This window comes from Mugil cephalus, chromosome 9 (genome assembly GCF_022458985.1).
Source record: "Mugil cephalus isolate CIBA_MC_2020 chromosome 9, CIBA_Mcephalus_1.1, whole genome shotgun sequence".
Classification (NCBI taxonomy): Eukaryota; Metazoa; Chordata; class Actinopteri; order Mugiliformes; family Mugilidae; genus Mugil; species Mugil cephalus.
This window is the reverse complement of record NC_061778.1, coordinates 12407333-12422306: the sequence shown is the minus strand read 5'-3', so window position 1 is coordinate 12422306 and position 14974 is coordinate 12407333. Positions and strand designations below refer to the sequence as shown.

The 14974-nt window shown below is 45.5% G+C and overlaps 1 protein-coding gene across 1 annotated transcript; it reads right to left on the bottom strand.

Annotated features, from left to right (window-relative positions):
* Positions 1-1316: 1316 nt before the first annotated feature.
* On the bottom strand, positions 1317-14974 carry egln2 (egl-9 family hypoxia-inducible factor 2). Its single transcript, XM_047594893.1, has 6 exons — positions 14689-14974; positions 12606-14076; positions 4473-4592; positions 4222-4358; positions 3205-3272; positions 1317-3080 (listed from the first exon to the last, which is right to left on the bottom strand). The coding sequence occupies exons 2-6, from the start codon at positions 13836-13838 to the stop codon at positions 3028-3030; spliced, it is 1611 nt and encodes a 536-aa protein (XP_047450849.1). The 5' UTR covers positions 13839-14076; positions 14689-14974; the 3' UTR covers positions 1317-3027.

Genomic DNA, 14974 nt, shown 5'->3' with positions numbered 1-14974 from the left:
CTTAAAATATTCATATGTTCATTGCATCCAGTTTTCAGGTAGCTGACACAGTTTGCTAGCGAAGAAGTCACATCTAGCTACCAAAGCTCAGATATTTTGCTGGAGGAGACCAAAACAGAGGTAAAAGTGTGAAGGTAACAATGCTGCTCTACATCTGATTGATGTGGAAGTACTAACGTGCGCCCTCTAGTGGCTATAAATCTGTTTTCGCTTCATATTTAGCAATGCATATTGACTTAATAAATATTTCTGCTTTGACATAGCTACTTTCAGACACAGACCAGGCCTGAACTGTTGTATCATCTGAGATGGTTTATTTACCCTACAAGATATTTGATATTTGAATATGCGGCTGTTATTTATTTAATTCAGTGTCATCTTTTGTGCAATCATGTGAGCTTCTGACTCGTCGTCATTGATGTGCGGGTCAGACACTCCCCCGGGCGTCTATTGCAAACGTTCAGATTCCCCCGAATCCTCCTGGTTCTTTGTCTCACATCTCAACATTCCAGTCTGACCCTGAATCCGACCAAATCCTGTGGAAATGAAAAAATTCTCGGCCTCTTGACCCTCAACAGATTTCTGAGTGCAGCCCCAAATAATGTGCAGCTATCTGTCAGACAGGAGGAATAAAAAGCAACGTGCTATTCATAGATCTCCACTGACCCGCCGTTGACTAACAGAAGACAAAGCCACAGCGGCGCGTGTGTTCGTGTGTTTAGTCGACGTCTAGAAACCGCTCTCGAATCAGGCGCGCCCACTTTGATGGTTCGTCTCTAATGACTTAATCTGTTGCGTAGAACTTGTGGTCTCTGCTCTTGGTGAGCTATTAGTTACTGCTAACATGAGTCATGAGGGCAGATGGAATTTGATCTGTTTCCTGTGTGTAAAGGTTGTGCGTATTGTAAACATTGAATATGAGAATCATTTTTTTTTTAGCAGAAATTTTAGTACACATGGGTAACAATTAATCTCAGATCTTTTTATCATTTTAAGCCGTAGACAAACTACCTTGTATATCAGGGTTTTGCTAGCATCTACTTTAAAATCTATACTATAAATAGTTTTTATTGATCTGTGTCGGCCTTATTTACGGACAAGACAGTTATTAAAACGTAAGCAGTTCGCCAGGTTTTGGCAAATTAATAACTATTCACAGGGGCTTCATTTTCATTCAAAACAAAAATGAAAAACTTTAGCATGGAGTGAGGCCAATATCGGTTTAATGTGTTTCTTTGAAAATATGTCTTGTGATCTCAATTTGACTGACATCCATGTTTGTTTTCCCCAGTAAATCAATTACAAGTTCTCTCGTGTACAAAAGCAGACAGGTTTTAATTAAATACAAAAAAAAAAGAAATAGGCAAACAATTTCCATTTGTTCTCATTGTTATAGTTTCTATTGCATTTGAATGATCATGTTATCCACAGCATAAAGGCATTAAACTACATTTTTTGTTATATATTTTTTTTTCATTCACGCATGGCATTTTAAACAATAAAGTGCTTTTTTTTTAAGAAAAAAAAAATAACCTTCTCTTTGACCAGTCCCACAGACACTGACAAAATACCTGCGACACTCATCAAGACAGTTGAATTCGTCACATACATGTGCAAGGACACGTTTACACACAAATACTCAATCCCACACACGAGCAGGCACGTTTTCATCCTGCAGTTCACATACAGTGTATGCTCAACTCTGTGCTTTATACTTTAAATGGTCTTACTAAGTACTGTTTAGTATAACGTTTTATTATTTTTTTATTTTTGTAATTAGCTGTTGTTATCCATATTTGTGTAGGTCTCTTTTAGGCTAATTTGTTCAACAGCCTCGACAACGCTGAGCCCGGCTCGTTAAAGGAGGCGCAAGAGTCGAGCTGTATGAGCACACGCACACGCACAACACACAAAACGCACTCTTCAAACCCTGTTTTGACCCGTTGTGCCTCAACAGTTAGTTCGCCTCTTGTCTCAGGCGCATTTCAGTCATAGAAAGAGCGCTGCACATCATCAAGAACGCAGAGAAGCCTTGTGTACTCTTAAGTTCAGTCTTGAGAATCGGTTACAAGCACTGCTGCTGCTACTACTACTACTACTTCTACTACAACAAAAAAAAGGAAATGTTCATGCTGGAGTCTCAGTGTCTTTGTTGCTCTAACATTTTGAGGCGAATGATTATAACTTTATTCTGAGCCTGAAATTCTCTGTGAACTCTACTTTAGTGTGCTATACAGAGTAAAACTACAGTGTAGAGTCAGCCTCGTGCACTGGTTATAACCTGTGGGCAGACCGCTGTAATGTTTAGGGTTAGTGCTTGTGCCAGGGCTGACTGAACGAGGGCCACGGGGCAACTTTCCACCAAACCGGTCACTTTGTGACTCGTCAAGGCCGATTTCTTTTCTGCCTGACAACACTGACAACACGTACACACACGCTGACATCATGAGACAAGGGGCGACATCCCAGACGAGGGGAAATAGGGAATACCAGGGCACTGATTTACACTTAATGCTTCTGCCCCCTTTTTCCCCCCACCCCTCACCATCTGTGCACTGATTCATCAAACATGCTCCTTGGTGTCGGAATTTGAAAGTGACACCAGCAGAGCGGAGTAAAACACTGATGTCTCAAAAGATCACGACGTCACTGATAACTGAACGGGCAAAACTGCAACAAAATAACATTAAGGAGTCTTTATCGGTTAGCCGTCTGCACAGGAGGTTCAGTGAGACGCTGGAGTTATTTTTTTTCCATCCTCGGATCTCGCCTCCCGCCACACAATCCCCGTCCGCTGTGCTCTATATTTGTGCCACGGCGTCGATCGGCGGCCCGATCATGTGGCAGGAAAGTATTACATCAGAGCCCATGACGCGAGTCCTGACAACTGACACTCGGCGAGAGCACCGCGGAGCCGCGGCCATGACTGACAGTTTGACGGTGTCTCCCTTTGTGATCATAACGTCCATTAGCGGCTGAGGAAGGCACATAATACTCTGAGAGTGCTCGACGGTCATTAGGCGACGCTTATGTCCTGCTGTTTTGAGTGACAGGCACTTGAACGCCTTTCTGTCCCGTTGCTATGGGCACAAGAAATAGAGGAATATAATATTAGTCGTTTGCAACATTAAATCACAATAGAAAATGTATGAACAAGTCTGAAAAGTGCAGCTGACATTAAACTGAATATGAAGAGGCGCTTACCCAGTCTGTATTTCTCTTTAGCCTCCGCTCTCTCTTTGGCATCAAAGTACCAGACTGTGATGGCATAGCTGCAAAACACAAAGGGGAGAAATCGCTCTTTAAAGTCAAATCAGTCAGTGGGCACAATAAGAAGGTCCTTCCTATTTTTAAGCGTTACCCAATGTCCTGTTGTTTATAAATGACGTAAGTAGCAAATTGCCCTTACAAATCACCTAAAAAAGGTTAAAGAACTCATTAATGATTGATTTAATGATTTCATCCGTCTAAACGTGACATCGCAACTCTGCACGCTAACATCTGTCCAAAGTTTGAATTATAGCACATCCTTCATAATTCTTAGGTGACGAGACGCAGAAAAAAGACGCAAATGAAACAAAAGTCTCGAAAAAGTAAAAACTCATCCCTAAATCACAGAGATGTCGATTCGCAGCCCTGGATTAGTATGATCTGAGGACCTCTGTGCTACGAGAATTATGGTAGGTAATTAAAAGGGGGTCCCCCAGGTAAAACTAGTCTCGTGCAAACAGGGCTGCGCAGTAATAGGCGGCTGTGCCAGGCAGCATGGGGTTAATTTCTACTGCTTCTCATCCCTCCTGTGGGGCTGCGTTGTTTATTCCTGTCTCTCATGTCTGAGCCTCTCCAGCACGAGCCCTGCAATCGAACCTTCCTCCCCACTCCCTCCCACCGACCTCCTCAGGAAACACATACTTCCTGCCTCGGGCCCCACCTCGACCCCCCACCTCCGCCCCCCAGCAGTCAGATCGGGAGGAGAGGATAGGAAGGGAAAGGTGAGGTTTGTCATCTATGAGCATCTAGGTGACCCCAACAGAAGTGAGTCCTGCTCGCCCGATGTTTGCACCGTGACTGATTGAAATTGCGAAAATACAAGAACCCCCGAACAGGTTGTTGGCGGGCGAAGCAGTGAAAGCAGGAAAAGGGAGAAAATTGGAGGCAGTAAACACTACTTTACACAAACCTGTGTTTACGTGCTGCATATACAGTTGAACAATTACTTACCGAGTAGCGTAGGCCGGCTTGACTTCATGTGGGTTCCTGCGGTCAGACCAGAAGATGAGCAGCCGGTCAAACAGAGGCTCGATGTTAGCTACCACGTTTTTGCCTTCGGGGTAGATCTGCAGCAACCCTCCTTGTTCCTACGAAGACAAATAAACTGTAATGTACATTGTGCGAGAACACATTGAAGGGCCCAAGCAGTTAAACCATAAGAGGTGCAGATTTAAGCTGAGATTAGCAGGACGCGGTCATACCTTGACGTCCCAGTCCTTGTTGAGATAGTAGATGCACGTGATGCAGCGTCCGTCGCCGTTGGGGTTGTCGACATGACGGACGTAGCCCGCACCGTTACCTGGGTAACAGGCAACCATGGCCTAAAAACAGAAAGAATGATTAGCTTTAGTCCGTAACAGATTCAAGCATCACCACAAAAAAGGTTGGATAAGCACAGTGTGTTTGAGATGCTCTTAATTGGGTTGTTTTCTGTACCTGGCCTCAAAATGTGAATTGTATTACGGTTCATTTGCAAAGCAGAAACGAGAGAGTGTGAGGGATGCATCAGCCTGTCTCGGTTTAAATTTTAGCTAGCGTCTGGAAGGTGTAAATGACCTTTTTTCGCCTTTGGGGTCTACCCCACGGTAAACTGTTTAACACGGGACTACTTGCACAGTTGAACTTTCCATAATGCAATCTGTACACAGAGCAGAGAAACATGTCAGAGTTCAGCCGTTGTTCCCGGCTAAGAAATGATCTGCAGATACAGTATCCATTTTCAAACAATGGTCTCACGCTGGTATTTCCCCTGCTTGACGTCTGAGTGTTGGAGGCTGTGAAGCAGGAGAGCAGTGTTTTCTCTGGGGAGTCCGAGGGAACTGAGACCTGCGTGAAAGCTTCATTCAATGCGCATTCCAGACCGGGGGCCACTACGAGACCATGTGACTGCAAATGCACTGCGCGATAATAGACTGAACTGCACCAAGATCAAAATGAGCTGACGGCAAGACTGTGACAGCATGACATATCGGCGCGATCCATAAGGACAGGCTCCTGTCGAGGCGAGAGTAAATAGTTTCCCAACTGTCTCCACTGGCTGAAATAAGCTTTGATTCTCTGTCTCTTCGGTATAGACAGAAAGTCCAGAGCTGATTCACTCACTCACTGACTGACATCGGCTTTTGCTGCCAGAGAAAGATGCTGGGTGATGATATAGTTCATAGAGTAATAACTTTTGAGCCCGTGCATCACTTCCCCTCAGCGCTGGGATTTGATCCTTCATGTCCAACAGGTTCTGCACTGCTGCAGCATCGATCTGACTTCCCTGATGCTATCATCCGAGTTCTAGTACGACAGCGCGAGCATCTCAACCCGCAGGAAATCTGCTTGCATACATTCAGAAGACGAACGCACCTGTCATTGTTGCGTTTGTGAAACTCGACTAAAAGCGCCAGTAGCCTTTGCGCCTCCCACTCTTGTAGTGTTTCCCTGCACATTCACAGCCAAGTGAGTTTTGTTGTTCTGTGTGTGACTCTGTCCCGCCGCCATTGTCAGTTCTCATTACCGGCTGCTCGCAGTCAGAGCTCATTAACCTCCGGACCTTTTCCTCAAGGCTATCAACTGGCAAGCAGACTGACTGCGTCAAAATGAACATCCTGAACGTGGTATAAAGGAAAGTATCGCGCGTACAAATCACGATCTTCAGAATCACCGCTGCGTTTAAAGTCACATCACATGAGATCATCCGATTGCATCGAGTCAACCTCTGACAGTAGGGGTGAAACTGGTACATCTCTTTGAGCTCAGTTTTTGTCTGCGCCAACTCCTGAGGGAAACATCTGGCTAGTTGCGAAACTTGCCAATGATTTCAAAAATAAGGAGTGTTGACAGCAAACCAGTTAATCTGCTTGTTTCGGTAAGAAACACTGATTACTACAGCAAAGGTACACTGTGGACTTTTTGACCACCAATAGCTCTTTGTATGGCATGCAGGTGCATGCAGGCATTGTGATAAACAGTCCCTGCTGTGTGACGTTCCACTAATGGACAGATGCCAGAGGCGGTAGCTTGCCAAGAAACTTTGCAATATAACAAAAAGCGGCAAAGATGAAGAGAAACACGTAAACAGCGTAGGTCTCAATTGTTCTTTATAAAAGCCAGTGCATTCAACAAGCTCATTAGCCCAAAACTGCACTCTTCCGTTAATTCTGATTTCCAGAGTTTTTATTCTTTTTTTAGTTCCGACTGATTGATCGATTTTATTTGATAAATTTAAAGAAATTAAAATACTAGAATCCATCACGATGATGCAACAAAGTCACATGACTTATTTCCATTGCAGTCCATGAAGTTTAGGCTAGTAGGCAGGCAGGAAAATTTCACAAACCCAGACAAGACGCATAAGACAAGACTAAGAGCGAATATGTAAGACGCCCCCCCAGGACCCATTCCTACTGACCCTGCATCATCGAGGCGGAAAAATATATCAGACTCTGCTTCTAGCACACCGCTGTCACTGTCAAGTTGCCTTCTGTTGCTGATCTCGTGCCAACCTGTTAACAGCTGATACTCTGTCTCGTGGGTATAGGTGCCCTTTTGTGCATGACAATCTGTTCCGTTATGCACAATGGAGAAACGCATACCTCCGACACCGTCACGCTGCTGTGACGGCAAAATCTGTCAATCTTTGGAAATCTTTATTCCAACTAAATTAATATGTATACATAAATATTGAGGGTTAAATTGAAAAAAAAAGTAAAAAGTCATGGCAGACAGATATTCTGGTACACGGTCTGTGATCACGAATACTGAAGATTAACTATACATAACTTTTGAAATATGCTCCCAAATGACTATTTTGGGTGTGCATGTACCAGAGGAAGTGTGTCCCAGCAAATAGCTTTTCTCAAACTGGTCTGAACAACTGTAATCAACCACAATTAACATGTATTATGCCACACCAGACAACTCAGCCCTAGCCTGGAGCATAAACACTTCACATGAATATACACAATGTCTATAGCAAAGCTTACACTAGACAAGCGGGGAGATGGTTAGGAAAAACAAATTCACCCGTACTATGCCTTCGGGTTTCATAGAAGTCCACATTGTTTCGGTCTCTCTCTGTCAGTAGTTTAAACACACACACAGACACACAATGCTCTGCCATGTAAGCCTGACACGGCACGTTCTGATCCTATCTGTCATTTCATCCCTCCTCGCTCCTTCATCTCTGCTGAGATCTGGGCCCACATTAAGCTGGAGTTTAATTGGCACCAAACACCTGTCCGCCAGGTACCGGCATTAATGCCCTTATGGCCGCCCCGGGTTAGATACCTGTGCTGTCAAGGTGACGGCTGAGCAGGCAGAACAGGCTGTACACAAATAAACCTCAATGCTGCATGCATATTCCGATAAGAGCAATGATGGTGGGGAGAGGGTTGAGGGACTAGATAAAGCTGAACAAATACAGGCTTTACTGCGTAGCAAGGAGAAAGAGATAGCGTGTGTATGTGTGTGTGTGTGTATAGCAGGGGTTAAAACAATGAAGAAGATGTTGCTGGTAGTCTATGACGATAGAAAACAGTGAGGAAATGTTTGGAGGCAGAAATCTCCAGTGCGGCTTTTGTTGGTTGTTCTGAATGTTTTGATTAAAAAGGTCTCCCAGGGGAACATGTTCTGTGTGTCACATCACTACAGTAATAGACTGCGATGTCACCCTTCTTTACAAATCTATGCATACATGTAGATTAAAGTTGCTCCTACAAATTTATGGAGTTTAAATACGGCACTGACTCGTAAGAGACTTTCATGAAGATCATCTGCAGGACGTTTCATGTTTGGGACATCTTTTGATGAAATGTTGCCTCCTGGGCGGAGGAACTTCTTTGTCAGCCGAAAACGTATCGTTTAAGGAACTGAGAAGGGCCAAAAACACCGTCTAGTATTGCAATGAGACAGCCCTGATGTCCGTTGGCTTAACAGAAACATACATCAAAGTCCCGGAGTCCTTGCCAGTGATGTTTGAAGAGGCGGGGTGTTGCCCAAGGACACTACAGCATGATTAATGCTTTTTTAGCTAAGGGTTTGAAACCGGTCGAGTCAAAATCTGATGAGCAGCAGTCTTCCTTCACTTCAGGTGACGACGCAGGATGTGATACAAAAAGGGGATATTATTAATAGTTCCTGGTGAATTGACTTTGAAGGAGTGAAGTGAAGGAGATAAATGTCTGGGTGAAATTAAACTGAAGTATGACAAACTGCTTAGTCAGTCCCAGCTTATATCTGTGCTGTCCTTCCTCATATCACCGCATATTATTCAGCTAGAGCCACCTCTAGGTTGTTGATCCTTTAGGAAGGAAAAGAGCGTAAGAAATTGCTGTTAAGTTAGGGAGCGAGATGAGATGAAGCTATGAATCTGTAATTGTTATTGAGCGTATCACAACCCACACTTTGATCAAACATCTGCCAAGGCCTTAAATCAATTTATGGACTTACTGCGGTATAAAAACAACCTTGGACTGGTTTAAACTCACTTAGAAAAGGATGTGTGTGTATGTGTCTGTTTTGGAAGTGTATTTTGCTGCATTTCATCGCAAAGGTTACGGCGTATCAGCTTCCTGCTGATGCCGAATTACACCAGCGCAGCACTACAAAGCCTGACATCTGCCCGACAGCATGATATCTGCATGTTTTGCACAGATACGAGCGGGGGAAAAAAAAGAGATGAGGTACGTGCAATTTTTTAGCAGTCATTGTATTTGGATAAGGAGCTGCTATCTGTACTTTTAACGAGGGATAAATGATCTAGTTAGGAACAAAACCATATTAGAATTCATAAAAGTCATCCAGCGTTTATGAGACTGCATTATTATTTTTCCGTGAGCGGGAAACCAGAATTCCGGGTGGGATAATGTGCACGGCCCATATGAGTCAGTCCCGCTATGGCCCCAATAGCTCTCATTATGTATGAGTCACCGTCGAACATTAGGATGGGGAAAGGCTGTGTGTCTGTCTGTAGGTGTGAATTTACGCATGCACATGCTCGTGTATTTTCTCACAACACATCACTGCGTCAAACACACTTTAAATAACACGAAACACACGCTTCAAACAGCACAAAGCAACAGAACTAAATATGAATTTAAAAAGATTAAATAAAGATTATTTTCATTGCTGTCTTTCAAAGCTATTTTTACCTGACCAGCAGTTTACACTGCAATGATACTGAATTTATAATGTGATGAAACCAGGAAAAGCATCTAATCTTCACCTTAGGCACACAGGCAGCTTAAACAAATAATCACTTATCAAAATAGTTGTCAAATAGTTTCCTGTTGTTCAAGTAACTTATTAACTGATGGAAAACAAAAGCATGAGGGTGAAGAACAGGCTGTTGTGCCCCTACACTGAGATACTGTTTACCAATATAAACACAAACTATGTCACTGACACCATCATGAATTCATAAAACCAGAGGAGCTTTTGTGGTTAGTGGCGTGTGGTGTGTGTCAGCGTACGACTTCCGGCTCCTGCCTGCTTGGTGGCAGTGCTGAGTTCTAGGAGGGGCATCTAAGGATATAGCGTGGTGCAGCAGGCGTTCTTGTCTTCTACTGCATCGCCGCTTCCCACTCGCTCAACACAATCCTCCCACTCCTCGTTCCCTATCCGCCGTTTCACTTCCACTCTATCACCCATCTCTCGCACGTCTTCTCGTGTCTCATCCTCCGTGCTCAGGCGGCTTTCCCAGCATCACCATGGGCCACTGTGACCGCATTGCGACTCCTTTCGTTAACACTGTAATCCTTCCTTTTGTGTGTCTCTCGGCCTGCAGAACCCCGGCTCCCGCTAACGTGCAGCACGCGGGGTTCAGGCACACCACGCGCTGCTGGTGAGGCATTATTTTGGGCATCGCCAGCCCCTCTCTTTCTCTCCCTCATACACAATGCGCAGCTCCACTCTGTATGGGCCTGTTACCAAGGTAACGGCGGAGAGATATTTTGTCTTAAGTAGCGGACAAGGCGCTGATAAGGACAAATGGAGCAAAGTAAAGTGCAAGAGAAAAAGGAAAAGAAGGTCAGAATGAAAGACAAGAAGTGGAAAAAACGGGGAGAAAAACAAAGGATAAGGTTGGGTGGGGTGTGTGTGGGGGGGGTAACTGTCGCTGGGAAAAGAGAAGCTAGCTTTGCTCCTACGTGATCCTCCTCTTTTCCTTTCCTGTCACTCCCTCTTTCTCTCATGCACACTCCATCATTGCACCTCTACACTGTCTCGTGCACTCGTCCACAGGAACGCCCAGCCAGAACATTTTGTACTGTGCTGCGTGGAACTTTCTTTTTTTTTTTTTTTTTCCAATATACCAAGGGCAAATTGAGCGATCTCGCCCAGGAACAGCTGATGATTTGACTTTATCGTGCCAAATGACAGAGAATGCGCAAATTAGTAGGCGACAGAGGACACCGCATTAGATCCTGTATAATAAATTAGTGCAATGTGACGATCTATTGAAGCTCATCCACCGTTCCAAGGCTGCCAACTACGTCTATGTGCTCCTCTGGCATTGTTTTCTGACCTTGGCATCAAGGCGTTTTCTGCTCGGCCGTTTCCTATTTAACGAAAATTCCGTTTTAAACCAAACAGCCAGCTGAACTGAGGTGACACCTTTGACGATTTATCGATGATTTTTTGCAGAATAAATCCACCTCAGTCTCGTGAGGAAGCTGCAGCTTAAGGTGTCACAAAGATAAAGAGGGGGTTTTGTATGTTTTCATAAGTGAGACGCACAGTTGAATGCTACCTGACATTAGGCAGACGTTACAGTATTTCACATAAGGAGGTAAGGATTAAAATGCTTGAAAGAGTAAAGCTTGAAAAACAATGTACTCTGTTACGTTGAAGTGTCTACAGATTTGTCGGTGAATTTTTTTCAGACCTAACGTGGAAGCAGCATATTGAGGCAGAGTCAGACGTGCAGCAGGCCCAAGAGCCCTTGTTTAAACACTGCCTCAAGATTATGTAAATGACTAGACGAGCACACAGGGCACTGTGCTACGTGTGGTGTAAAACAGATGGGGTGAACGAGTTTGTGGGGCAAAGGGCGGGGAACATACTGCAGGTCATATCAGACGTGGAGTTAAGAGTTAGAAAGAAAGACAAACCCCACACCTGACTGATGATGTTCAACAAATTCTGTGTGATAATTTTGTCACGGCATATGAATACTGCACCGTTATATTTACTCGAAAGTCTCATTTATGGATCTGTCGATTAAGCAAAGAGTGCAGAAGTAAACCTGAGAGTGACAGCTTGCTGGCAGCAGCTTTCACATAATTTCCCCATAGGGAGCAGTACCCGTGTGTCTACTCTTCACATCTGATTCGACATGGTTTGCATTGAGAGCCCTCCTGGACTCAAATCCCCCATGGCTCAATAACAGTTTGAACAGTTGAACATGTGTGAAACTGTCTGACTGAACTAACATTTCACTCAGTTTCATCATTTCCTCCCTTATTGTTTCTTTCCTACTGAAATTTAAAAAAAAAAAATGCATTTCTGTGATTCTTGACAGAACGTCGCAGCTGCTGAAACACTGCTAGGTAACGGTCTAGACCGACGAGTAATGGTTAACTCACTGCTGATAAGGACCATGAACTTAGATCCTGACAAACACAATCATAGTGATAGAACACAGAGCACACACGCGAGCGCGCGCACACACACACACACAGGTATAAAATCAGACAAAGTTACTTCTGACTGTCTTTCACTGTACTGTAATGTTTTTCCATGTAACAGGGGAAGTGTTTCACAGTGTTATGGGGATGCACTTTTGGTAATTGTGCGTGGCATTCGAAAAATATCAATGGAAAAGGAACACTGGTGCGCGCAGCCCAGTCACGATGACACAAAAAGAAAACACGCAGCTCACGTGGCAGGAGATATCAGATAAAAAGGAAAAGAAAACAAACGCTCTTCTGCCATGCTGGTCAAACTGATGATAGAAAATCTTGGCAGTGATAAAGAGATGGCAGAGGAACTTTTTTTTTCTGTTGTAGTTGTCTTTGGGTATCGGTGGTAGGAACATACGGAGAGGGGCAAGCAGGGGGCCTAGACACAGACAGAAGACACGGACAGAAGTCCAGGATAGGGGGACATCAGCCAGAATTGGGGTTCCTCCTGACGTCTCTCCTGACGCTGTGGCTTGAGTGTGTTTACCTGCCCACATGTCGGCATTACAGACACAGAGATAAAGCGAAGCAGACAACACACAACCAATCAACCAGCCAACTTAAACGACGTCATCAGACTGGCAGTCCTACAAACTGTTTTTTGAAGTCTCTGTTTTCCCTGACTTGCACCTTGAAAACCTCTGACCTGCAACCCCACCCACTCACCTTAGTGCGTCCATTGATGACACAGTTCCCCAGCTGTCCATTGGCGGCGCTGTACATGACAGCCTCGTCGATATGAGCCATCAGCGCCCCGATGCTCTCGCACCCGGGCTCCAGTCCGTCCACCCAGGCGATCTGGTCGCCCCTGATGCTCCGGGAGGGGATGCTCTTCTGGCTCACCAGCTGCCCGTCCCGAAATTTCCCACTGCGGTTCAGCACCTCGACCTGCTCCAGGACCCTGTCGCCGAGCTGGGGGCCCAGGAAGCTGTCCTTCACACAAATGCCATAGTACCTCATGCAGGGGATGATGAGCTGCTGGGCTATGCGTTCGGCTGACCAGCCAGTCCCTGCAGGAGGCGGTAGGGTTGTGATGGCGTTAACCCCGCAGGAGGAGGTCTGGGTGCGTGCACCTGAGGGTGCCACCTTATGTCCGTTGTGCTGGTTAATATAAGGGACCAGAGGGCTGAGAGGATTTGTTTGGTTGCTGAGGGAATTGTTGCTGCAGTTTAAAGTGACAGGGGCGACTGCTCGGGCCACCCTGGAGGCCTCTGAGGACGGGTTAGCAACACTTCCATCCATCAACCTCCTCCTCTTAAAGTCCGAGTCTCCTGGCACAAGAATCGGCTCCACAGAGCCTCCCAACCCAGGTGACCCTGTAACGGAGCCGTTAAGAGTTTCTGACCCCACATCCCAGTTCTCTCCACCCCTTCTCTTCTGCTGCTGCGCCTGCCTGGCTTTCAGGTCACCGTTCCTCCTCATCAATAAAGGACACTTCTCATGAGCAGTCCGGTCTCCGTTCTCCACCAGACAGGCTCTGCTGGTGAGGGGGTACATATGGCCTGCAGTTTGCCCCGCCGCCCCCTTTACTTGTGCAGGGTATCCGTTGGGTGTGTGCGCCAAAACGCCTGCGTGGTTCCCCTCCACAGTGGCGGAGGGAGACACCACCCCGCCATTGTAGAGGGGCACGCCGGTCTTGGCCATATTCGTCGGGGTAGTGATTCCGGGGGAGTCGGTTTGAGAGGCCAGACCCGCCAGTAACTCCGCGGCCGTCGGACTCCCGACCGGCGCCGCACAGAAGCCGTTGAGCCCCATGTCCGCTCGGTACGTGTGGTGAATCTCTGCCGGTCCACAGACTAGCTGCTGGCCGCTCGCTCTTCTCTCTTGCGAGCCTGCAACAGCAATGGATCCGCGGGAGGAGCTTGGTTTTATAAGGTCCGTCTGTCCCAAACTCTCCATTTCATCTCGTCATCTGCTGGATGCGCACGTACCACACGTCCTCGCTTCATTTTCTAGCTGAGCCGCGGCTTTCTCTGACGAAGAGCACAGTCACTGCAAGTTGCATGTCCAAGTCCTCTCCCTCTTCTGCTGCCGCTGTTGCTGCTTTTTATTCGGCCCATTGCTCGCACTTAAATACCGTAAAACTGAATGTTTGTTTGTGCCCGCCTTATAAACATTTTGGGGCAGTGTTGGGTGTCTGTGGAGAGTAAAATGATCCACATTAGGCCTAAGAATAGCACAGTGCAGACCACCTGTCACAGCGAGTTCACGCGAATAAACCTATAATATTTACGTAAACGCCTGGCTATACCGTATCATCACAAACCCGATGAAAACATAAATGGGTCAAGAAAACAGTGCCGTCAATATTACAATACATAACATTAGACAGAACTACATTAAGATGATCGGGTTTGTTAAGATTCCTCAGTTTTAATCATCAACAACTCACTTTTCCTTATTTATTTATATATAAAAGCCAAAATAAGAAACTAGACTACTAAACATTTCTACTTTAAATATAAGCTTCCACAGTTTGGATTCCTATTAAACATTAAAACGCTCATATTTCGTCTGCGTCTATTATTATTGATCACAAACTTAGCAGCCCCCTCCTACTCAAGTCCCTTAATCATCAATATACCGATTTAGCTCAAACGCACATTTAAAAGCGTAAACATGTTAAATGTGCGGCTGATAGTGTGTAAAGAAGCTAGTGTTTAAAAAAAACAAAAAATAAAAAAATATAATAAAGCAAAACAAAAACAAATTAAAAACTCTCCGGCACCTCTCCGGTCCTCTCTCTTACCTAGTGCAGCCTACAGCAATGCAAATCCTCTGCGAGCGTACGTGACAGGCTGAGAGTACGCATGTTATTTCCGGGATTGTCTTGCCCGTGTGTGCGTCCCATCCAATTTTCTTGTCGGTTATAAATAATATCCAGATGGTGACGGCAGCCAACGCCGGGCCAGGCACGTTGAACCCAGCGCGGGGACGAGGAGAGATGCCCGCAGCCGCACAAGGACCCCTCGATCACCAAAAAAAGCACTCCCCGTTGTGTCGACGGGCGCCCCCAGTTTCTATCTGCCTCCCCC

What these genes read in the sequence shown, in the direction of transcription:
- egln2 (XM_047594893.1), bottom strand. Translation starts at nt 13,838, where the DNA reads ATGGAGAGTTTGGGACAGACGGACCTTATAAAACCAAGCTCCTCCCGC. An exon ending in TCATCAATGGACGCACTAAG is followed by an intron (nt 4,593 to 12,605) that starts GTGAGTGGGTGG and finishes TTCTGTTTTTAG; the next exon opens with GCCATGGTTGCCTGTTACCC. An exon ending in AAGCCGGCCTACGCTACTCG is followed by an intron (nt 3,273 to 4,221) that starts GTAAGTAATTGT and finishes TGTGTTTTGCAG; the next exon opens with CTATGCCATCACAGTCTGGT.